Source organism: Scardinius erythrophthalmus (assembly GCF_964197995.2).
Source record: "Scardinius erythrophthalmus genome assembly, chromosome: 19".
NCBI classification, from domain to species: Eukaryota; Metazoa; Chordata; class Actinopteri; order Cypriniformes; family Leuciscidae; genus Scardinius; species Scardinius erythrophthalmus.
The window spans coordinates 28,932,823-28,958,635 of record NC_138239.1 but is presented as its reverse complement, the minus strand read 5'-3'; the positions used below and the strand labels follow the sequence as shown (position 1 = coordinate 28,958,635).

At 38.8% G+C, this 25,813-nt stretch overlaps 2 protein-coding genes across 3 annotated transcripts; one reads left to right on the top strand and one right to left on the bottom strand.

The window, feature by feature from the left end:
- The first annotated feature begins 5,575 nt into the window (after positions 1-5,575).
- On the top strand, positions 5,576-15,247 carry LOC308707611 (L-threonine 3-dehydrogenase, mitochondrial-like). Of its 2 annotated transcripts, XM_081394210.1 has the most exons (9): positions 5,576-5,719; positions 7,115-7,308; positions 7,549-7,591; positions 10,127-10,197; positions 10,402-10,551; positions 10,662-10,834; positions 11,034-11,124; positions 13,198-13,467; positions 14,048-15,247. In XM_081394210.1, exons 2-9 carry the CDS (start codon positions 7,125-7,127, stop codon positions 14,185-14,187), a joined length of 1,122 nt encoding a protein of 373 aa, XP_081250336.1. In that variant the 5' UTR covers positions 5,576-5,719; positions 7,115-7,124; the 3' UTR covers positions 14,188-15,247. The 2 variants fall into 2 exon arrangements, with proteins under 2 accessions (XP_081250336.1, XP_081250337.1); XM_081394211.1 differs by lacking the exons at positions 5,576-5,719; positions 7,115-7,308; positions 7,549-7,591 and adding an exon at positions 9,934-9,983.
- A 620-nt stretch (positions 15,248-15,867) lies between these two features.
- On the bottom strand, positions 15,868-24,538 carry cUnh8orf74 (chromosome Un C8orf74 homolog; the record flags this gene model as incomplete). Its single annotated transcript, XM_081347843.1, has 3 exons — positions 15,868-16,050; positions 19,352-19,749; positions 24,469-24,538. The coding sequence occupies 3 exons, from the start codon at positions 24,536-24,538 to the stop codon at positions 15,868-15,870; spliced, it is 651 nt and encodes a 216-aa protein (XP_081203969.1).
- Positions 24,539-25,813: the final 1,275 nt, after the last annotated feature.

The window sequence follows — 25,813 nt, the reverse complement described above, 5'->3', positions numbered from 1 at the left end:
TCGTAGAGGCACACGAGTCTCGGCCGCGCATCTAGAGCGCCGAATGACGCGCGCTGAGTTGCCGTGACAACCCGCGCTGTCAGCCGGCGCTCGACGGCACACGGCACATTGAACGGCTCGATCCTTTAAAAAGGGGAGACGAACAACGTGCCGACGTGGTCATGCACTCATGAGAGAGCATGAACCACCCACGAACGCAGCTTCAACACACCGATTAGGCATGTGAAACAGCGGTCGTGGCCGTCAATGAGGACAGGAAACGATCGCATCCAGAAACACACGAGTGAAACGTCATCCTGAAAAGGACGCGATCTTCACTCGTGTTGCTCTTTCAGGAAGAAAGTACTCTCTTTATTGTGCTGAAGCACACAGGGATCCAACGCGGCGACACAGCGGGGAAACTGCAAGCCCGCTGTGCGCACTCAACCGTTTACCAGCTGTGAAAACAGCTTTTGAATTAACAGTGTAGACGCAGCCGGCAGACAGGAATCGCGTGGTCGCTGAAGCGCCGTCTCACCAAAACAGAAAGATCCCCTCCTGAAACAGCAGACTCGTAGAGCGTAAGAAAGATACAATCTTAAGCTCATTCACTCAAAGAGGACACAAACGGTCGGCTCCGAAGCAATAAGCGATGATGCAATGTTTGCTTCCGGGCTTTATACCCGCGCTGGTAGGCGGGCTGCGGAATGCAAATGTTGCATGCCAATGTTCATTGGCTCGTTTTAATTCACTCGAAGGCAATTGGTCTCCCTAGCGTGATCCCAATTCGTCAGGGGAACTCCCCCGACGAGGCGTCGGAGTTCCCTGCTGACGAAAGGGAACTTACAGTATTCCTCAGCTCGCTCCTTGATATACCCGCACTTCTGAGGTACTTTTTTCATTATTGTTATTCCTCACAGCGCTACGAGACGGTGTTAAGGTAATGATTTGAATAAACTTGTGTTTCTCGAGCTGATATGGGGGCGTTCACAGGATTGCGCGGATTGCCTCATTCATTTGCGTTTGAATAGCGCACGCTCTCCGTAGGCGGAGTCACATTACATTTGAATTAGTTGTAATGAGGTCGACTGGAATCGCTCTCTTTTAATACAGATTTCACAAGATGAGAATATTTGTTTTTTATATAAATTACTTCATTTAAGAGAAGATAATTCAAGCTTCATGCCTGTATGTGTGTTTGCCTGTTTGACTGAGTATTCGCTGAGTTATTGTTCATTTTCGGACGCATTTCAGAATGGACTACACTGACAGATAGAAGGCAGAACTCGCATCACGTTTATTTTTCTTTATTTGGCAAAAAGCACAACACTTTGTTTTTATTGTGAGTATACACAAAAATAATACACATTTAACAGAATCGATTGATGTATGAAACTTGCTTGTAATATCAAAGTCCACAGAGCAAAATTAATTTCTTTTGAACTGAACTGAAAAAAAGCGAGCTGGTATCGCCGGCGATACCGTCGACCTCAGGGGGTTAAGCGTGGCATGGTTGATGGTGCCAGACGGGCCGGTCTGAGTATTTCACAATCTGCTCAGTTACTGCGATTTTCACGCACGACCATTTCTAGGGTTTACAAAGAATGGTGTGAAAAGGGCAAAACATCCAGTATGCGGCAGTCCTGTGGGCGAAAATGCCTTGTTGATGCTAAAGGTCAGAGGAGAATGGGCCGACTGATTCAAGCTGTTAGAAGAGCAACTTTGACTGAAATAACCACTCGTTACAACCGAGGTATGCAGCAAAGCATTTGTGAAGCCACAACACGCACAACCTTGAGGCGGATGGGCTACAACAGCAGAAGACCCTTGAAAATGTTGCCTGGTCTGATGAGTCTCGATTTCTGTTGAGACATTCAGATGGTAGAGTCAGAATTTGGCGTGAACAGAATGAGAACATGGATCCATCATGCCTTGTTACCACTGTGCAGGCTGGTGGTGGTGTAATGGTGTGGGGATGTTTCCTTGGCACACTTTAGGCCCCTAGTGCCAATTGGGCATCGTTTAAATGACACGGCCTACCTGAGCATTGTTTCTGACCATATCCCTTTATGACCACCATGTACCCATCCTCTAATGGCTACTTCCAGCAGGATAATGCACCATGTCACAAAGCTCGAATCATTTCAAATTGGTTTCTTGAACGTGACAATGAGTTCACTGTACTAAAATGGCCCCCACAGTCACCAGATCTCAACCCAACAGAGCATCTTTGGGATGTGGTGGAACGGGAACTTCGTGCCCTGGATGTGCATCCCACAAATCTCCATCAACTGCAAGATGCTATCCTATCAATATGGGCCAACATTTCTAAAGAATGCTTTCAGCACCTTGTTGAATAAATGCCACGTAGAATTAAGGCAGTTCTGAAGGCGAAAGGGGGTCAAACACAGTATTAGTATGGTGTTCCTAATAATCCTTTAGGTGAGTGTATATACAGTATATACACTCCATTCACTTTATTAGACTTGCTAGCATCTGGTTGGACCTATTGCCTTCAGATCTTCCTCAATTCTTCATGACGTTCAAATAAGGTTCTAGAAACATTCCTAAGAGATTTTGGTCCACATTGACATGATATTGATCTCAGGCATGGAGATCAGTCGTCGGCCTCATCCACAACAGTGACGAGTCTGCTGTCTGGTGCAGTCATAACAAACCAAGCAGAACACGCTCAAAACTGTGGAGATGATAGTGGACTTCAGGAGGAACACCCCAGCACTCCCCCACTCACCATCATGAGTCATTCAGGTTCCTGGGCAACACCATCTCTCAGGCCCTGAAGTGGGACACTTGCATACAATCCATGGTGAAAAAGCCCAACAGAAGTTGTACTTCCTTCGTCAACTGACACAGTTTTACAGTGAGTCAGTTCTGTGCATTTCTATAACAGTCTGGTTTGGGTCAGCCAGCAAATCAGACATAAGAAGACTGCAACGGACTGTTAGGACAGCAGAGAGGATAATTGGTGCGCTCCTGCCCAACCTTCAGGACGGTAAACATCTCCAGAGTGCAGAAACGGGCAGTTATCCTCATTGACTCCTCTCGCCCCGGCCACAGCCTGGTTGCACTTCTCCCGTCAGACAGATGTTACGCATCTCTGGCACTACAACATCTTAAAACAGTTTCTTTTTTTGCCTTAAATAGCTAGCACACTTTTTATTTATTTATCTATTTATTTATTTTAATTCATAATTCATTACTCTTATGGTGTTTATGCCACCTGAGAGTTAGGCAATAAATAGATCCTTACTTTGTAAATACATATATTTTTTTATATAGTTGTGTATACAATGCACACATCTGTATAAATCTTCTGATCTAGATGTATATTACTTTATTTTTATTTTATTTCCATTTTGTGTAAATATATATATGTATATATATATATATGTGTATATATATATATATATATATATATATATATATATATATATATATATATATATATATATATATATATATATATATATATATATATATATATGTACACAGAGCTCCTGGAAACCACAACATATTCCTTGTGTGTTTACTAGGACTTGGCAAATAAAGCTCATTCTGATTCTGATTCCTAGATCTGATGACTGTCGAGGCACTTTGAGTATAGTGAACTCATAATCAATGTAAAATATTTTATTACAAATTGTTTTATTAGCATGATATGGTTTGTATTTTTGTTTCAAATATATTACTCCTTTGCAAGTGAACAGAGAAAGAATAAGAAATAAGACTCCCAGGTGCTATGTCATGTGGGGGAAAAGTCCTTTGGAACAAGCCCTACCAGTCTTCCAGCATGTCACAGTGACACACACAGTTTGTGTTCATGGGTTCACGGAGTTCAACAATTTATATTAATAAACCATTTCATGAGAATGGATGTTCAAGTTCTATAGTAGCCAAGCTAGTTAATTACAAAACACACAGAAGAAATTTCCTCTGGCTCCTGATGGAAGTCTTGGACTTGATTCACTTAGACTAAATAAAGCCTCTCTGAGTCTTCAGTCTACGGAGAGAAAATATAATTATCAGTCATTCATAAAGAAGATTATTTGCATTCATTAGTGCTCTGGTTTACATTATAATGCTAAATTCAAGTACTAAAGTTCATATATTGGGTCAAGTCCATTAGAAAACCATCATCCCTGATGTCATTTGAGTTATTTGTAGAAATAAAACGACACATATTCACCATAAACATTTAGATCTATTTAAAGACGGTGTACTCATATTATGGGAGAATGTGCAACACACAGAACTGCAGAATAAGTCCCACCTTCTAAAGTAGAAGGCCAATCAGCAATTGGCAAACTCATTAGGTGTGTTGGACTTGAAGCGGCGTTGCGCAGACTGATCGACGAATGACATCAAAGTACAGCGAGAGCGAATCTAAAGCAACCGATCGGTCTGCGCAGCGCAGCGCCACTTCAAGTCAAACACACCTACGTTTAGCTACACTTTTAGACATACACTGGCAAACCTCCCTAAGCACTTCCCCTCGGAGGAAACCCCGCCGCCATTTTGAAGTTTGTCAACTTCATCAAGTAGGCGAGGGAAATTTATTTGGACAGATCCTCGACCCCTTGATTTTGACCAAGGGAGCGAGTCTACTCAATGGGTGTTCAGGTGTCAGGGCACTGATCAGGGAGTCAGCCATTAAAAGAGATTAAAATCCTTCTAGAACACTGGAACATTTGCTTAAAAAAACAAATCCCACAACGCACCGCAAAAAACAAGGAGCTTCTATGTTCACTACTCCTTTCCCGTAAATTGCGTCACATTTCTGAAGCACATTTCTCAATAAAGAGAATGACACGCGATAGAGAATTTGAAAAGACTATTTTTTTTATTTTTTATTATATGTCAGAATAAACATCACTAGACAGGTAGTGGGTAGACGGGGAACTTGAAGGTGAAGATCCAAACACACTGATATGCAATAGATAACATTCCTTTACTTGCATGTTGTCCATGTGGAAAATTGTACGTTGATATAAATAGAGCCAATTAAGGTTGCAAGTGTTCTGGCGCTATTTGTAATATTATGTGTGTGTGTATGTGAGAGAGAGAGAGAGAGAGAGAGAGAGAGAGAGAGAGAGAGAGAGAGAGAGAGAGAGAGAGAGAGAGAGAGAGAGAGAGAGAGAGAGAGAGAGAGAGAGAGAGAGAGAGAGAGAGAGAGAGAGAGAGAGAGAGAGAGAGAGAGAGAGAGAGAGAGAGAGAGCAAAAAGGTTTTGTGTTTGATCATCTGACAATATGCCTATATGTTTTGCAAAAAAATATGGAACTAATAAACTAATACAATTATGAATATATACGGTAATAGTGAAAAGTTGGTGCGATATTTCTGTAAAACAAATAGAACTTGTTTTAATTCTTTTTCATTTTATTTATTTTTAATTTGATATTTGTGTGTGGCTTTTACAAAGTTTTAGGTCCACTGTAATTATAAAGCTAACATAATTTGTTAATGTAATCTTCGAATGCTTACAGTGTAAGTGGGTGTGTCTCGGGTGGGCTGACCAATCACAGCAGACTCTCCACGAGACCGTCTAAGAAGAAGACCTGTAGCTGATGCAATACTGATGGTGGATGGACCTGAAGGTGTCTGTCCAGTGAAAGACATTTACACCTAAACCTGTTAGACTGATGTAGTTTTAGGAGCATACGGTTCCCTTACCTGTTGCTTTTCCATTTATTCTAGAGGATTAGGGCGGTGGTATAAAAGGTGAGTAAATCAAAGTTTCTCTTATCGATGTTTTCATCACTTGCGTGAATGTGTTTTATTGTAACGCGCTAAACATTGACCATTCCGCCGAACTGAGACATTGTAACAATTTAAGCAATACATGTAGCAACCAAAAGTGAAATGTGTCCATCATCATCATCATATCACCGGCTGTGTGTTGTTACAACAGAAGCAGTTTGTAGATAATGGTGTTGATTGGTAAATAGAGACTGTCAGTCTCCTCCCAGTTTGTGTTCATGAGGCACGTTAGGTTAATAGTGTTAAACAGAGATGTGAGTCAAACTACAAAACTAAGTATAATTAATGAATGTTGTGAACTGAACAAAGAAAAGAAATAAAGAAGATTTAAATAATTTCCACGGTGAAGTTCTTGTTTGACAGCCTCCAACAATCGCATTGACCATCAGGTAACCTTCATGCAACGGAATTTATTTTATGTAAGTTATTTAAGATAATTTTTTAGACTACGAAAGGTAATAATGTGACTTTTGAAGTGGTGTTCAATTAAGTTTATGAACTAAATAATAATTATGAACAAATTTGACTTTGTTCTTGGTTTTTTTGTGAGGCTGTTATAGCCATGACCAGAAGGTGGCAGCACCGGGGTGTTTGATTTTGCCATGACATTCTATACATATCTATAAAACATATTTAGTTGATCCTAGAACAACATTCCTGTCCGAAAATGTTGTCCTAGCCCTATCCCTACCTCTAAACATAAACCTACTATATAAATGATTTTTAAGACCCTAAAATCAGAGGGAAATGATTGGTACATGATGTAGAAGCCCCTAACCCTGGTTGTAAGCCTAAACTTCACATAAACTGTAAATTGTCCCTCAAATCTGATTGGTTGATTGGATTTGTTCCAGGAACACGTTGCACTTGGCGAAACCACGTTCACCTTTTTCAGCCACAGGTGCTTTTATGACCCAGGGGTTGCTTTTTAGTAAAACTAACAGATTTGTAGTTTTTCTTTTTCATGTATGAAGGCCATATTATTTATTTCTTACAATATTTAAATATTTTTTATGAATAGATTTGACTGTTTTATTCTTTTCCCAGACCCAGACATTCAGTCTTAAACTATGAATATGGTAATTAATTACATGCTTAAAACCCGACGATCTAAGATAAATACTGTTTCAATACGTTAGCCTTATAGTTACATAAAAGTATGCCTGTTCCTATGTATTATTCAATCATATTTTTAGGACGCATAGCCTATAATGCAGCTGTAAAATGACCCTTAGCAAGACAAAGAAAAAGGAGAAAATGTTTCTGATTCTGGTATTTAATATCAAACATTGACACTGATTTTGTGACTCTTTTGGATGTGCATTTCTGATGTGCTGTGTTTGTGTGTGTTGGCAGTGAGTAGGAGATGCGGTCCTGTGTGCGAGCTGTGAGTGGGACGGCCCAGCGGCTTCACGTGGCTCCTGTCTGTGGCTTTCAGCCTCTCGCTGTTGTGGCTCGCAGTCTCAGTTTCTCTCCGTGCCAAGTCACATCCGATGCCAGTTTTCACTCAGTGTCCTCTGGATCAGATCATCCCAGAGTTCTCATTACCGGTACGAGTGCAAGAGACAAGTGGCTAGACCAGTTATTGTGTAATGTTCATTTGTTTTAAAGATTTTGTGTGTGTGACTGTGTGTGTGTTTAAGCTTGGAGGCCTAAATGGATGTTATATAAACCTTTAGATGTCACGTTTCCCTGGTTACCACATTCTGAAGCATGAAATGTAGTCTCCATGGTAACATATGACTAATGATGATTTTTTTATCATATTTTTTCTCTGTTTTTGATTTAAGGAGGTCTGGGTCAGTTGGGAGTGGGTCTAGCCAAACTGCTCAGGTGAGACTGAATTAGCGCTGTCATGATTCCTCGATTAAATTCGAGTGCTCGATTTTAAAAGACCCTCCATTGCAATTTACCCGTGTCGATTAACTGGTAAAATACCGGAAGTGGTGCATTCCACAGATGAGAATCCATGAACCGCATTATGAGACTGTTTTTTAAGGCTGCACGATATATTAAAACCATTTAAATATCATAATATAGCAGAGTGCTATTGTGAAATCACGAAGGTTAAATAAATATATTTACATGAGTGCAGGTTATGTGTTTCTTCCCGTGTGTTCACAGTACATGCTGCTTCACACACAAACTCAGTCTTACATGTGCTGTTCGTTTGGGTTTCCAATGACGTGCATTTGTGCTTATAAAATCTGACGCACTTTGTATTTCATAGCGAAGTGTTAGCACTGTTATCATTTACATGCGTGAAGCACGTCTCAGCGGCTCGATTTATACAAATACGCGAATTGTTGTTCATCACGATTTCAAAATAAAAGTTTACACCCTCGCTCTGAGTTTGCATGTTTTGATGTCCACATGTTCTTGTTCAAGAAATTACAGTGGCTGTAGCACTTCTATCGTTAAAATACATAATGTACATACAGTAAATTTATTTTGTTTATGTGTATTACATTATGTATTCACTTATGTATATTTTTATCACCTCAAAAAAAAAAAAAAGATCCAATTATTTAATTCATCATCAAAATTATCGACCGATTACTCGATTTCCAAAATAATCATTATTGACAGCTAGGCCTGTCACGATAACAAATTTTGCTGGATGATAAATTGTCCAAGAAATTATTGCGATAAACGATAATATTGTCGTTCTGAGACCATTTTCATCTAATATAATGATAATGGCATGATAATGCAGGTAGACCTTTTCAAAGATCTATAAACTTTTATTTCTAAAGAATATTAAACATTGAAAACGGAAAACATTTTAAATATCCACAAAAAATGAACAAAACAACCAAAAACAATAAAAGCAATGGACTCTGTGTCTGTTAACAAAAAAATCACTTGAATCACTCAGACATAAATAGTGATACATTCCATAACAGGCAAAACTGCCATTTAGGACCTTTGTAAACAAATAAAAAAAAGCCTCAACAGGCCATGTCACTCCTCCTGTTACTTTGTCGACTAAACACCCGAGTGATTGTGTACTGTCGGGAAGACGGAGACACACTTTATTGCGTGTATATGCTACGCACTGAAAATACTTGGTTAGGATTAGGGGTGAGGAGTGCGTGCGTATTACACGCCGTATCATATGCACGCAAAAACTATTTTTGGCGTATAAGTGGCACAAGAAATAACATTCGTGGTATAGATACGCATTTTCATGAGATAGGGCTCTCTGTGGCATTTGGCTTTGAAACCAATTCCATCTTTTTCTTTTTTTTTCCTCCAACTCACAACTAGCGTCTTCTCTCTCTCCCGGCAGTCGCCGCAAGCAGTCCCGCTTTCCCATACAAAGACCATGTGACTGACAAGAGGGTTCACTTCTCCTATACGCTAAAGAACCGAGAGTGGTCATCCAGTCTCTTTTATAGAGAGAGAGAGAGAGAGAGAGAGAGAGAGAGAGAGAGAGAGAGAGAGAGAGAGAAAAAAACAAGCATGCAAATGGAATTATCATGGGCGGAAAAAGTATCGAGCTAATTTTTTTTTATTGATTTATTGACTATCGCGACAGGCCTATCGACAGCCCTAGACGCGTTCAGAAGTTTTGATAATATTCTCTTGACTCCAGGCTGGAATGGACTACATGACTTTTGCCTAGATTTGCCCCCTGATTTTCTGTCAGTCAATGCCAGTTGCCAAAAGTCTACAGGGTTTGGTCAGTCAGAGCAAACCTGATTTCAGTAATATCTGTCAGGTAGTAACTTTTTATTCATGGTATTCCAGAAAAAAAAGATCTTGGGTGCTTCTCAATACTCAAATATACATCCTTGTTTCCTCGCTCCTCAGTCCTCCAGCCTGTGACTCGGAAACCAATCAAACTCAGCCATCTTGAAAGACATTTCAATCTTCTAATTGTGCCGTGAGGAGTCGAGTGTCACAATTAGATCCAAGGAAGACGGAGATTATTGAAAGGTAACAAGTTTAATAAATAACTCGGAAACATAGCCAGCAGGCGAGCAACACACAAACAATACCAGACACTAGACAGAACACAGGCAATAACTTAAATACACAGTGGCGATTAACTAAACGATTAGCAGCTGTGATGAATGTGATTAGTGTCCATGGTGACTGATCGGTGGTGGGAAACACATGTGAGGAATGAAAACAAACTAAAAGTCCATGAACTGAACATAATGGTGACAGCGAGGAGCGAGGAAGCTTCCTGTGGAATCATGAGTGAGGATACACAGGTGTAAGGGGATGGAGCTAAGATGCAATGAAAGGAAATGAGGATGCACAAATAGGAAAAGAATAGCACCCCTTGTTTACTGCACTCTTTGATTTTGGTAGTATTAAATTGTTAAATATGAGATTTTTGTTTATCTTTTGTTACAGGAAGGAGTTTGGAAAATATAATGTAATTCTGTCTGATATCAGGAAACCCCCAAATCATGTTTACCAAAGCGGTGAGTGTCAATATATTCACTTGTTGTGGGAAGCATCAGTTCTTCTCCATTTTTGAGTTGTATTTTAAATTTGAACACACTTTATTTTAGAAATATATATATGTATATGTGTGTGTATGTATATATCAAACAAAAATATATTATTATATATTTATTTTTAAATTACAATGATTTTAGGCTTTTAATTGTAAATTTTAACTTCAGGTCCCTTTATATATTCCGACATTTTGGACTACAAAAACTTGCGTGAGATTATTGTAAACAACCGCATCACTTGGTTGATACACTACAGCGCACTTCTGAGTGCAGTCGGAGAGGCCAATGTGTCCCTCGCTCGTGACGTCAACATCACTGGTTAGTCACCGAGGGGTTTGACATCTGTTTTATTTGTATCATTTTCACCTTCAATCACTTTTCAGTGGTATGGTACATAGAGGTTTCTCTGCCAACTTCCTCATCTTTAGGGTTGCACAACGTTCTTGACATTGCCGGAGAACATGGGCTCCGTCTTTTCGTCCCCAGCACTATTGGAGCCTTTGGCCCCTCCTCCCCTCGTAACCCCACCCCTGATCTGTGCATCCAACGACCACGAACCATTTACGGAGTGTCCAAGGTTCACGCTGAGCTAATGGGAGAGGTCAGTACAGATTTGAGAACACCTGCAAATCCTAAACATTTTGGGGGATTTTAATTTTAGCATGATATTAAAAGAGAATGAGAAAAGAGAGTTCAAGCCTAGGCCTAGGTCTTAATGCATATGAATTTAATGCATATTTTGCTTTGGTTATTATTCACACTGCATTATTCAATTCACATTTCTTTATTGTGTTTCCCAGTATTACCATCACAGGTTAGGTCTTGACTTCCGCTGTCTCAGATACCCAGGAATCATTTCTGCAGACTCTCAACCTGGTGGAGGAACTACAGGTGAGCGTATCTCCTTTGGAACAGTGCTGTTGTTGTAAACTAACACTTTTAAATAAAGCTGACATAAAATATAAAATATTAGATGGAAAATTTAAACTTACAAAAAGTCCCCCTGTGGTGAAAATCAAGGGTGTAGAGTAAGAACAAATAACATCACAAGGACGTTCTAAAAACCTTGTTCTAAGAACTTTTTTCTCTCAACGTTACGAGAATGTATTTTAGCTCTATAAACATTATAAGAACGTTCCAGACACATTATTTCACGAACGTTTTTTACTAATATTTACATAACTTTTACATAACGTTAGTGAAAGTTACGGGAACGTTCCGTTAGCTGGGTTCATTCATTGTTCCGTGTCATCTTTAGTTTATGTGGTTGTGTTATATGCTTTATTCTTGGTAATCTCCTGCGTGTTTGGTTTTAGATTTATCATGAGAGACTTTTCTGTTTATGTTCCTACGTAATGCGCTTCATTACAGCCACACACTGACTGCATCCAAAAACGTAGGCTGCTGACTTGTTGCCTCGCTGCACTATCAGGCAACGATAGACTTCTGAGGCAGCGTAATGGTTGCTGTAATCTACAGCAAAATAGAGCGAGCTTTGGTGAAAACTAAGAGAATATTTAATGATTGCAACAGTAATTTCTCGCTAGAAATGACATCATAGGTGGAAAACGTTGATCAAAAATGTACATTTACATACAAACTGACGACCAGCCCCAACTTCCAAACGCCATCTTTATTTTTTTTAGCTCAACTCACAGAATGGAAAGCACAGGATTCTGGGATATCAAGGGCAATGAAGGATAGATCTATGCTGCCTTCAAAAATCGATCAGTTGAAGGTATCTCTGTAGACAGGAAGTGAAATTAACATTGCATTCGGACGTGCCTTTTTGCCTTCCGACCTTGCAATGCGTCCTCGGGCAATATTTATCAATTTTCGGACGCAGCCACTGTGACACCCTCATAATCTTTAATCAAAATAACTTCCCCTTCCTCTTGCAGCATCTCTCTGATGACAAAATCAAGTCCTGCCCTACATTTTTCTTGTTGGAGAAGCCGTTCCACTCGGATGCACGTCACAATAGAAAAAATGATTTCAACTTTGCTTTCATGCTGACTTATAATATACATGGTATAACAGTATATGATTAAAGGACAAGTTCAGTACTTTACACTTAAAGCCCTGTTTACAGATCGTTTCTGATGAAATAGAACGGTTAAGATTAAAATTTGGACACATGCTGCTGTCCTGAGAATTTTAGGTTTATTTTGCTTTCCCCCCCACCTACACAATGGCAGCCTATGGGCACTGGAACAATCCTTCATAAAACGCATTAAACTTTCGTTTACAAAGACGTGAAACTCACCGAGTGGTCAGGGGTGTTCACTGATATGCTCACACAAAAAAAATCGCTGCATAATATGCTTTCCAACAGGTGTTTTACCATTCGTTGTAAAACTGTGAATCTATTTTTCCAAACGTCTCACACCCGTAGATTCTTCCGTTGAGAGCTTGAATAATAGACACTCCAGCCCAGTTGGTGGCGATAATGCACCTTTGCCAATTGCAAGCAAACCGCTGGCATTTAATTGAATACACAGAAGAAGCAGAAGAAGCGGCGGAGTAATACCGTACCTCACACAGCTCACCCAATACAAGTCAATGGAGTTGGACAAAAACTACGATAAAACCTGTTGGAAAGCATGTTTTGCAGCGATTTTTATTTTTATTTTTTTTGTGAGCATATCAGTGAACACCCCTGACCACTCGGTGAGTTTCACGTCTTTTTAAACGAAAGTTTAATGCATTTTATGAAGGATTGTTCCAGTGCCCATAGGCTGCCATTGTGTAGGTGGGGGGGGGGGGGAGCGAAATAAACCTAAAATTCTCGGGACAGCAGCATGTGTCCAAATTTTAATCTTAACCGTTCTATTTCATCAGAAACGATCTGTAAACAGGGCTTTAAGTGTAAAATACCGAACTTGTCCTTTAATAACACTGGTCTGGAAGACTAATGCGTCTATGTAAACCCTTCACCTCCATTTATTCCATCTCTTCTCTCAGACTATGCTGTCCAGATCTTCCACGATGCTGTGAAAACGGGCAAATTTGTGTGCAATCTGAGGCCCGACACAAGACTCCCCATGATGTTCATTGAGGATTGTCTGAGAGCCACACTGGAGGTTCTGGATGCTCCCGCTGAGGTACTCGGTATGCGCACATACAACATCAGCGCCATGAGCTTCACCCCAGAGGAACTGGTTCGAGAAATCAGGAGGCACCTGCCAGACCTGCAGGTCACATATAAGATTGACCCAGTTCGACAGGCCATTGGTAAGGGTCTGACACATCAGGCGAAATCCAATTTAAAATCCTCTTAAATGTCAATTGTGGTTGCATTTTTTAAAGTTTTAAATATTAACTTTCATGTAGTTTGCAAAATATAAAAGGTCAAGCATGTTTCAAAGAGCACGACAAATAGAGTTATTGTCTCCTAAATGAAAGAATCGATTCTGAACTGCCTGAAACGAGTGAACCTACCTGCATGAACCTACATACATTTGTTACAAATTTGCATAATGCCAGCTTCATTGGCTGCCCACAAACAACGTCTACTTGACTCTCACTCAAACACAAAAGGAGGAAAGGAGGGGTTTAAAGAGACCAAATCCTTGATTTAAACCGTTTCAGACACTGAGAAAAGAGGTGATGCTGCAATGTATATTATGAGAAAGTTAAAGTGGTTTTTTGACCTTGGATGCATGTAAACTTATTGTAGGAGATAGTAATAGTGCCACTTTAAGCAAGCATTATGATATTTGGTGGACATTAAAAAAACACATTCAGCAGACAATGCAATTTCCAAACTGAACACAGGTCAGTGTGACATCTGTGTTTCTGTTATTTCTTCTAGCTGATAGCTGGCCAGAGATCTTCGATGACACCAGGGCCCGCAGTGACTGGGGCTGGAAGCACGACTATGGTTTGCCAGAGCTGGTTCAGACGATGCTCAACTTCACTGGATCAGACTCCAGAATGTCTCAAGCAAACTAATCTCCATCTGCCATCATGTGTTTAAAGTTTTTGGGGCCTAATGGAAGGAATGGTAATTGGGCTCTGTAACTCACTGAGATTACTGAAGGTCAAACGTTATGCCTTTTTTCATATGTAGCATGTATTTGCACAGTTTTCCTGGTAAAGTAAACCAAAGATTTACATGGTTCAATTATATCCTTAACCTCCCCAATCAGCTTAACAATGAAAAATCTTACTGATCATACATATTTTACATTATTTAAGCTTTAAATTAGTTTTGTGGACTATTTGTTCTGTAGCAAGCGGTGTGAAATAATTAGCTTTGGATGTTTTATCAGTGAATATACTGAACTCAATACATTCTTTATTTGTACTCCTAGAATTATTTACACTACCATTCAGAAGTTCGGGGTCAGTAATTAAAAGAAATGTATACTTTTATTCAGAAAGGACACATTTGATAAATTGTGACAGTAAAGACTATTTAAAACAAATGCTGTTCTTTTGAACTTTCTAGTCCTCAAAACATTGATAATAATAAAATGTTTCTTGAGCATCAAATCAGCATATAAGAGTGATTTTTGAAGGATCATGTGACTGAATACTAATGCTGAATATTCAGCTTTGCATCACAGGTATAAATTACAAATATATCAAAACAGTTATTTTAAATTGTAATAATATTACTGTATTTTTGGTCCAATAAATGCAGTCTTGGTGAGCATAAGAGACTTCTTTGAAAAACATAAAAATTGTACCAACCCCAAACATTTGAATGGTAGTGTATACTTATGAGATGATGTATGCTTGTGTGAAAGAAATGTAATTTCATAGTATAAAAACAACAATTCTAATTATGGTGCTATTTCTAAAAGGCATTATTAGCCTCTTAGTTTTTATTAAAATAACCTCATCATGGTACTTATACTGTAGCTGAATTCGTTTTTTTCTTGAACATTTAAATTATACAGACTTGACATTTGTTACTCCAGAATATATATTTATGTATCTTTGATGGTTGGTTTTAGTTTTCAATGTTGAGCTGTAAAAGGATTAGTGATTAAATTAATTTAGTAGCATTTGAGAATACTGTCTTCTTCATTAGTATATGTGATACAGTATAGTTCATCAAAAAATATGTTATTCCAAACCTGTATGACTTTCATTCATTACAAAAGAAGATATTTTGAAGAACGCTGGTGTCCAAACTGACTTCCCATTGACTTCCACTGAATGGGCAATGTTTTTCTTTTGTGTCTTACAGAAGAAAGAAAGTCATACAGGTTTGGAACAACATAGGTGATAGACAGAATATTTATTGTGGGGTCAACTTTTACTTTAAGCTGTATAAAACAAATTTGGCTTGATTTTGGTTTTAAGAAATTGCACATAAAAAAAATGTATTGTAGTGAAAAGTCACAGCCAAACTGTTCATATGCTTAATGAAATGCAGTCAATAAAACCAGCTTCCGCTGGTTTTCTATGGCCACTGCTTATTTCAAGGAACTCGTTTAGATGTGGGCATGAATCTCCTAATTTATCACTCCATTTGGTAAGTGAATTGGGTTGTAAAAATCAACCATATTAGCTGCATTGTGGATATGGCCTCTACACAAAGTACACACAATATATACATATTTTTATTATATTTCATGAATATCTCAAAATATACTTCTTTTATAGAACTGTATTTCAAATTCACTTCTTCTTTGATTTTGTTGGAGTTGCCTCACTGTGCTTTTCAGGGGAAACTGGTTGATCTGCGAAGTGCCTCAGTCTCATCTGCAGCAGATTCTCGGTGAGACAGGCTTTCTTCATCAGAGACTCCAATATAATTTCTCCTTGCGACTGCAGAAAACCGTGCAGCTTCTCTTCTACCTCCTAAAGGAGAGAATATGAGTCAAAGAAAAGTTTGTCAAGTCTTTGATCCCATCTTTCATTTCATTCCCAATGAGTTCATTAAAATCCCCCTGTGGTAAAAAAAAATAAAAATAAAACTTAAAGGGGACCTATTATGCAAAATTCACTTTTGTATGGTGTTTGGACATAAATGTGTGTTGGCAGTGTGTGTACACAACCACCCTACAGTGATAAAAATCCACTCCTTTTTTTTTTAATCCCCATAAATCATAAGCAGTCTCTCCAAACGACCTGTTTTCAGAATGTGGCTTTAGTGACATCACTAAAGCCACAGGCCCCGCCCACGAGTGTTGACTGACATACCGTTATAACTTAGACCCGCCCTGATCGAGTTCACTGCGAGTTGTACACATCCGCCATTGCTGCAGCAATGCACTCACGAGAAGCGTCGAAGCATCTCCCAAGCGTTGAAGGTGTTGTAGCTGGATGTATTCATTCACATAGCTCTCTCTCTAAATCTGCCAGCCACTGAAGACGAGGTAGATTCATTTTGTTTTCAAAGAAAATGCTCCCTCAACTCTACACAAATTTATGTAAGTTACTTGTGCACTTCTTATACTGTTTACTCAGCTCTAACAGTGATCCTATTTACATGTTGTGATCTGTATAGTCACAGCGTGTACAAATAACAAGGCTATATGAGACAGAGACCATTTTTAATCGTATAAATACTGGGAACTATATTCTCACTAGGCGTAGGAGCACAGCTACTTGGGCGGAGTGGCTACTTGGGCGGAGTGATTAGCGCAGCACACGAGACGCCCTGTTGATGGTTCCGTAAACAAAGTAGCCACTCCGCCCAAGTAGCTGTGCTCCTATGCCTAGTGAGAATATAGTTCCCAGTATTTATACGATTAAAAATGGTCTCTGTCTCATATAGCCTTGTTATTTGTACACGCTGTGACTATACAGATCACAACATGTTAATAGGAAAATGTTTGCATTTTTTTGTCACTTATTGGGATTAGTATGCTACCTTATCCATTTACATCCAGTCTTTGTGCTAAGCTAGGCTAGCGGTGGGTGCGTCAAATAACACTTACAGAACGCACAGAAAAGAAAAAGGTATGTATGGACTTATCTAACTCTGGGGGATACTGTGAATAAGCTAAAGTCCCAAAAAGTCGGAGTGTTCCTTTAATCATTCATCCAGTAATCATTGAACCATGACTGGGGCTTCGTCTGAAATCGCATACTCTCGAGTAGGTACTTTCATTTCGACTTCTACAAATGTTCTAATATAGTATGAACTATATCCACATTTGCTTAGTCTTTTCTTTTTTCGTTCTCCTTTTCGTTCTTTCAATCATGAGCGCCCTCTAGCACAATTACACAGAGCTCAACAACATTGTTTTCCAGTGAGAGAATAGAGAGAAAAGTGCTGGGTCTCAGAAGTAAATATCCCATTTATTTTCTCCCCAGAGAAATTGATTTTCCTCGACAGCATATAAACCTTTCAAGGCAGACCTACCACAAGCTCTGAGGCTGTTAAGCAATGATATATGCTTCTGTAGAGGCTGCAATCTTAGTCCATGTGTTCATTTTTATAAGAAAAACCAAAGCTGTTGAAAAAGTGGCCAAGGCAGTTGTGCTCAACTGGGTTAAATAACAGAGCGGTGCTCCTTTAATCCATCTTATCTGGTAACTGCTGACAGCCTGCAGCTCCTTAAGATATTAAGCAAGAAGTGGTCTTCAGTACGAGGGTGATAACCATAGGACAATGTGCAACAGAAATAATCCTTTGTTACTTCTGTCAGTATGAATTATTACAGCCTTCACATTTCACATTGTGCAATAAAATGGCAAACTTTGCTAAATAAGTTTTTTAGGTCAGTGCTGGTGGAAGCCCTGCGGATAAGCATCAGAGCCGCTCGCCAATAGCTTGGAGATTTACTTTGATGGTTTCTCAGAAGGTAATAGTGTGCCAACAGCTACAGGGCAGCTTAGGATCATAATCCTGTTTTATATATCACCAATGAGCAGGAAACAACATTTCAGGTTGCTTCGGAGACACTGTCCAAACAATATGTCGACTTGATATTTATTCCTTTTGATAAACATGTCAATGAAATGTTTACAGAGGCAAGCCATTACCATTACTTTTCAAAGCAATCATACTTATTTTTACTTGGTGGATGAAGGCCGGTAAACAAAATCCCCAGACTTTGGGCTTGACCAGTAAGAAACCACCAAGTAATCACCCAGAACATCTTAGCAAATTTGAGTTTGTTGCTGTTTGCTCATCCGGCCTTCAAATGGAAGACTGTTTTGGCCTGCAATGTTGCCATCATCTTTTTGAGTTCCTCGATTTCTGCTTCTTATCATAAATCATCAGTTTGTGGTGTATATTATGTCAACCATCACTAGAGAGTGCAACAATCTGGTTCCAGAAGTAAAAACTTCATTAATTTTATCTATAGGGAAATTGATTTTAAACAATAACTTATAAACCTTTAAAGGCAGCCTTACTGTGAGCCACGGGGTTGTTAATTGATAGTACTTGCTCCAGTTGAAGCTGTCAGCATGCATTACTTCAACTTAGTTTTAAAATAATTGTGTTTAACAGTGGAATTCGTGGTGAAAAACTGCATGACCCATGATGCTGTACAGAAAATTCCAGCAGAGAGTCGAAAAAAGCGAAATACACCAAAAGATCTCTTTAGCCCCGCCCACTCCCATGAAGCACTGTGAATGATGTAATCAAATCGCTCTCCCTACACTCTCAAAATACTTAAATATTTAAACATATATGCATATTGTACAATAAACTTAAAATATATTTGTATATATAATCAGCATTTTTAATTTTTACGTTTTATATTTCTCCATTTTTAATTAGATTATGCTGTTCCCTCACTAGAGCCGTAAAGTACAAATTTCAAATACTTTTTTGCTTCCAATCAAAGTTTGTTATGTTCACGAGTCACCTCGTAGCTGATTGGATCGGTTCATGGCTTAGAATGCATAAATGAAGACTTTTTTGAAATCCCTATGGGAGAAATTAATGGAAAAAATACTTCCGGAGCCAATAGCGCTGAAAAAGTGGGCGGACACTTCTGCACTCTATTACAATTTACTTTCCAAAGAAACATCCAAATTTTTTGCTTGGATGATAAACCAGGTGGAAAAATCACATAGACTTACACTGAAAGAATTCAATATATGAGAATATAACAGAGACCAGTAAGAAACCAGCTCATAATCATTCAGAACATCAAAGCAAATTTTGGTATTTATACTGTAAATAACTGATATTTTGTACCTGTTTGCTCATCCGGCCTTCAAATGGAAGACCGTTTAAACCGGCCTGCAATGTTGCCATCATCTGAGCTTCGGCCTTCTCTTTGAGTCCCTTGATTTCTGCTTCTATTTCGGACTGGGCCAAATGCAGATCTTTCAGAGTCCGCTGCTGTTCCCACTCCACAGCGTCTGACCCTTCACAGAGGGGCTGCGGATGAGGTGGGCTTTCAATCTCAAGCTCGCAGCTGATGTATTTAAGACTCGTCTCACCGTTAAAAAATGCCTGATAAAGCCTCTGATGAGGAACATATGTTTTCACAATGAAGTCCAGGAGAACAGCATGATGAGCAGCGGAGAGACGAGGCTCTATCTGTGATAAATGATCCTTGATGAGGCAAATGACATCTGATGGCTTCAAACCTAATAGGAGTATTAAAAGCAAAGAATATCTCATTTATTAATTAAAGACTCCAAATGTTAATAAACAGATCATCTTAAGAGTAGTAGAGGCAACCTCTTTTTTTTCCTAAGATTAGGACGAAAATGTGTAAAAGATATATCTAGATACTGTATATTCATCTAACTACATACACTATATTGCCAAACGTATTGGGACACTCCTCCAAATAATTGAATTCGGGTGTTCCAATCACTTCCATGGCCACAGTTGTATAAATAGGCATGCAGACTGCTTCTACAAACATCTGTGAAAGATTGGGTCGCTCTCAGGAGCTCAGTGAATTCAAGCGTAGTACTGTGATAGGTTGCCACCAGTGTATTAACTCCATTCGTGAAATTTCCTCACTATGAAATATCCCACGGTCAACTGTTAGTGGTATTATAACAAAGGGGAAGCAATTGGGAACAACAGCAACTTAGCCACGAAGTGTTAAGGTGATGATACACAGGGCAACTTTTTGGGCAATGTTGCCGTCAACGGGCAACCAGATGAGACACAGGGCCCATGACCGATCTAAATGATCCAGATATATATTTATTGGCCATTTTCAATGGGAAAGTGCCCAAGCAACAATCGATTGGCAAGATTGCCCAGCAACATTGCTCAAAAAGTTGCCCTGTGTATCATCACCTTTAAAACCACAGAGCGGGGTCAGCGCATGCTGAGGTGCACCGTGCGCAGAAGTCTGCAACTTTCTGCAGAGTCAATAGCTACAGACCTCCAGACTTCGTGTGGCCTTCAGTTTAGCTCAAGAACAGTGCATAGAGAGCTTCATGGAATTGGTTTCCCTGACCGAGCAGCTTCATCCAAGCCTTAAATCACCAAGTGCAATGCAAAGCGTGGGATGCAGTGGTGTAAAGCACGCCACCACTGGACTCTAGAGCAGTGGAGACGAGTTCTCTGGAGTGATGAATCACGCTTCTCTGCCTGGCAATCCGATGGACGAGACTGGGTTTGGCGTTTGCCAGGAGAACGGTACTTGGCTGATTGCATTGTGACAAGTGTAAAGTTTGGTGGAGGGGGCATTATGGTGTGGGGTTGTTTTTCAGGGGTTGGGCTTGGCCCCTTAGTTCCAGTGAAAGGAACTCTTAATGCTTCAGCACACCAAGACATTTTGGACAATTTCATGCTCCCAACTTTGTGGGAACAGTTTGGGGATGTAGGCCTAAATCGGTCCAATGGCGGTATCCAATAGAACAGGTGAAGGTTACTGCGTGTTACTGTCTTTCCTTTCACGCAACACAACAAGATTAAATTAAATACATTTTCTCTTATGTATTACCTCGTTATTTCATCTGACTCCATCATGAGCATCATTAAATGTGAGCGATTGTTTGATTATTCTTTTTTAACTCTTTACTTATATTTTATCCGTTCATATTAGGAAACTGTCGCTTTGAGGTCCTCACGCCTTCTGTTTAACGCGGGTCTCACGATCACAAGCTCGTCAGTTTTCGGCCACTAAACAGAGGTATTTGGCTATATACCTGAGTTGGTCACATTCACGCTTACAAAATCATAGACACTTTTGTATAGCCCCCATGGTTTTTGTATACACTTGAATTTAAAGTAACGTTTACTTCAGGCAGAGGTATGGACACTACTACCGGTACAGATATAAGTCCACCAACATTACTTCTCTTATATTAGCTTTGGATTGGCCATGCCATGGTTTCCCACGTACACTAATCTAAAGTAACATTAAATTAAAACAGAGGTAAGACACACCCAAATTTAGGTTGGTCAAGCAACATTCTTGCTGTCCTAAACGGAAATGAACTTCTTGTCTTTGCAAACCAAGTACACTTGAATTAATTAATTAGAATTGGGAAAACAATTTCAGAGTCAGTCAGAATAAAATCAGATGTTTACAATTTATTGACCAGGTAATAAAACAATAATTCAAAATCCAATTCATAGAATAAAATCATCGGTCAATCATATATAATAACAAACATTCAGAGGGATTGAGGAATTGTAGAAATATTTACCTGGCAATGAAAACTACACACAGCGATCGTGTGGGAAGTCTACCTACAGACTCCCCGAACCTTTTGCCAATTTTCCTTATAAACCCACATTATTCAATATGCTTACTAAATGGTGGTGTCTGTTAGAATGGAGGATCTGGGGAAGGCACACCTTTAAGGGGCACACCACACTTCTCATTTTCTAGAACTTCTTTTAGCTTTGCATTATGGCTGGAAGAATGAGACCATTTTACCAGGCGCACTGAGAAAATTCAAATGATATCAAGCATGTATACTTTTTGTACACACTTAACATTGCACAGGTTTTCAGTGAGTTTTAGGTGAGGAGGAGAAGGGGGAGATGCAGGGGGAGATGATGACTGTAAAAGAGTTCAAATGTTAATTCTCAGGAGAGCCATTTGCTTTCTCGAGGGGTAGCCCAGACTTGCTGGCACCCGCCTTACAAGGATGGCCCGATTCCTGTTCCAACATGACTGCTCACCAGTGCACAAAGCAAGGTCCATAAAGACATGCACTCAAAAAAAAAATTGTGTCAAAAAATAAGATTTATGTATTTAAATTGCATAACAAATTCCCATGCATTTGGATTACATAGTTTTAACATAAACCAATCAATAATCTGAATGTGATTCATATTTTTAAGTCATATCTAAATGAAACAGATAAGATTTATGTAATTGTATTAATAAACTGAATGTGATTTATATTTGTCAGTCGTATGTAAATGAAACAGGTAAGATTTATGTAATAGTACACAGAAAAACGCCCATGTTAAATTAACACTGCTCAGTGTTCATATGTGTGCACACTACAGAGTTAAAGCGGTGTTGAAGTTAATGAGATAATTAAGTGATGATTGAGCATTAATTATGAACACCTGCTGTTAACAAGCAGAATCACTGAAGGAAAGAGAAACACAAGAACTACAACTGACTTCAGCCGCAGTCTCAGATGAAATCAACTGAAGAGAAAAGAAGACATTAAATCTGTGAAGATCTCAGCAGAGGAGGATTAAACAACTCCACAAACATCATTACCAGCTTCACTTATTACTAACCAGACTGACTTTATTTCATTTCCGTTTGAATGAAATCAATAGTTGTATTTTAAAGTCACCATGATGGTGGTTAGCGTTTGCTTTAGTTGGGCTCTTGACCATTACTCTTTAATATAACATTTTCTCTGGTTGCTATAATTATGTGTTTATAAAACACGTTTGTTGCAGCGAAAAAGCCAAGAGAAAATGAGATCAAGTGACATTGGCTGTTTATTGATGAAGGTGTAATCATCATATTGTGGCCTGAATCACTTATTTTTTAGTGTCTATTGCTTTGATTATTGGGCTTATGTGATTTTGTTTTATTTATTATAGTAGCTGTATGACCTGACAGCATTAGATCCAACAGTTAATCAAATAATATAAAGAATTTTAAAAACATTTAGTGCATTAAACTTTCTCTTCTACATTATTACTTAGACATAAAGAATCAGTGTATGACTCTCAACAATGGTGACAATCAATGAAATGCTTCATGCTGCAGTGCATGCTGGGTACCACCAATCAAAACTCACCCATATCTCCCAGCATGCATTGCGGCATTAATAAATTATGCATCAGGATTTTTTGCATCTTTTGTCACCATTGTTGAGATTCATATGCTGTTTCTTGATGTCTGTGTGAGTCTAAGTAATGCCATAGATGAAAGGTTTTTGTGCACTAACTATTAAAAAAAATATATATATATTGTTTGATAAACAACACTGTTAGATTTCATGCTGTAAAATCAAATGGCTTCTGTTATGAATAAAACAATATTAAAAAGCATTAAATACTGAACAAGATCAGCGAATCAGGAAATTACATGATGATCATCAATAAACAGCCAATAACACTTGATCTCTTTTTCTCTTGGCTTTTTCGCTGCAACAAATGTGTCTTATAAACACATAATTATAGCAACCAGAGAAAATGTTATATTAAAGAGTCAATGGTCAAGAGCCCAACTAAAGCAAACGCTAACCACCATCATGGTGACTTTAAAATACAACTATGGATTTCATTAAAACGGAAATGAAATAAAGTCAGTCTGGTTAGTAATAAGTGAAGCTGGTAATGATGTTTGTGGAGTTGTTTAATCCTCCTCTGCTGAGATCTTCACAGATTTAATGTCTTCTTTTCTCTTCAGTTGATTTCATCTGAGACTGCGGCTGAAGTCAGTTGTAGTTCTTGTGTTTCTCTTTCCTTCAGTGATTCTGCTTGTTAACAGCAGGTGTTCATAATTAATGCTCAATCATCACTTAATTATCTCATTAACTTCAACACCGCTTTAACTCTGTAGTGTGCACACATATGAACACTGAGCAGTGTTAATTTAACATGGGCGTTTTTCTGTGTACTATTACATAAATCTTACATGTTTCATTTACATACGACTGACAAATATAAATCACATTCAGTTTATTAATACAATTACATAAATCTTATCTGTTTCATTTATGTATGACTTAAACATATGAATCACATTCAGGAGTATTGATTGGTTTAGGTTAAAACTATGTAATCCAAATGCATGGGAATTTGTTATGCAATTCAAATACATAAATCTTATGTTTAGACAATTTTTTTTTTGAGTGTGGATGAGCGAGTTTGGTGTGGAGGAACTTGACTGGCCTGCACAGAGTCCTGACCTCCACCCGATAGAACACCTTTGGGATGAATTAGAGCGGAGACTGTGAGCCAGGCCTTCTCGTCCAACATCAGTGCCTGACCTCACAAATGCGCTTCTCTAGAAGAATGGTTAAAAACTTCCATAAACACACTCCTAAACCTTGTGGAAAGCCTTCCCAGAAAAGTTGAAGCTGTTATAGCTGCAAAGGGTGGGCCAACTCCATATTAAACCTTACTGATTAAAAATGGGATGTCATTAAAGGTCCCATATTTTACACCTTTCTGAAGTTTTATTTTAGGTTTTGATGTCCTTAAGAATATATACTTGCGGTATAAGTACCAAAAACGGTATAAGGCCAACCACAGGTAACTAGGATCATGTATGCTGTAGCCTGCTGTGGCTTGGTGATGCTCACAAGTAAGGTAAATAAAAACACCTGTAATGATGGACATTGCTGAGGGAAACGTTATCCAGCCTTATATGTTCGAGCCGGACCCAGACCCCAAATCGACAACAACAGGAGACAAACAACCATCTCCTTACTTTCGGCGTTATTGTAAGAGTATTATAATTACCATTACATCAATGCTGCACACAGATTTAACGTTAAAGCTAATTTAAACTGTCTGTAAACAAACTCAGACTTTTTTGTCAAATTCGATGTAAAGCTCCAAAATATGTTCGTTAATAGCTAGTTATTAGCTATATTATTAGCTAGCTATAGTTACACTGATTTTGAAACACTTAACTGTTTTATAATGTAACGTTAGCAGACAGACACCAAATGCCGTAAGTAAGCTATAACTATTGCTTTCCTACTGATACATAAAGTTGACGTGCTACAATTTCTTTTACAATGTTACTTTTTTCGGTAAAAGGTGTACTTGTGGTAAATGTGCAAGGATACCCACATAACGCGAAAACATTATGCTGCAATGTGATGCCCAAGGTAAACTTGTAAAACTGTAGGGACTGCATCATTGATGAGTAGCTTCTTTGAAAAACCAGCATTGAGCTGTGCCTGATTGACGAAGCAGTCACTTGTGAAATGTGCAGACATTTAAGATCAAATAAAATTGCTGTGGTATTTCTGAATAAATAAACATTCGCCACTGGTCTCTTATATTAATGTTGTTCGGAAGCCTGTGCAATCATGTAGTTTCAGTGCTCGGGGTGGAGACTGAAGGCGGTGACTGAGTAGTTCTGACATCACATTTAAATACGGAAGTCACAACGGCTTGTGAAAAGGCACAGCTACTTTATGCAGGCTGTGTGCATTTGTCTGTGGATTGACTGTTTTGAAACTTATATTGTAGTTACATAGCCCCTAGACCTCTGCTATCATGAAAAAAGCCAGGAAATGT

Coding starts and splice junctions, on each gene's coding strand:
- LOC308707611 (XM_081394210.1), top strand. CDS start 7,125: ATGCGGTCCTGTGTGCGAGCTGTGAGTGGGACGGCCCAGCGGCTTCAC. Junction 10,552..10,661: donor TCGTGACGTCAACATCACTG/GTTAGTCACCGA, acceptor CCTCATCTTTAG/GGTTGCACAACGTTCTTGAC. Junction 10,835..11,033: donor ACGCTGAGCTAATGGGAGAG/GTCAGTACAGAT, acceptor TGTGTTTCCCAG/TATTACCATCACAGGTTAGG.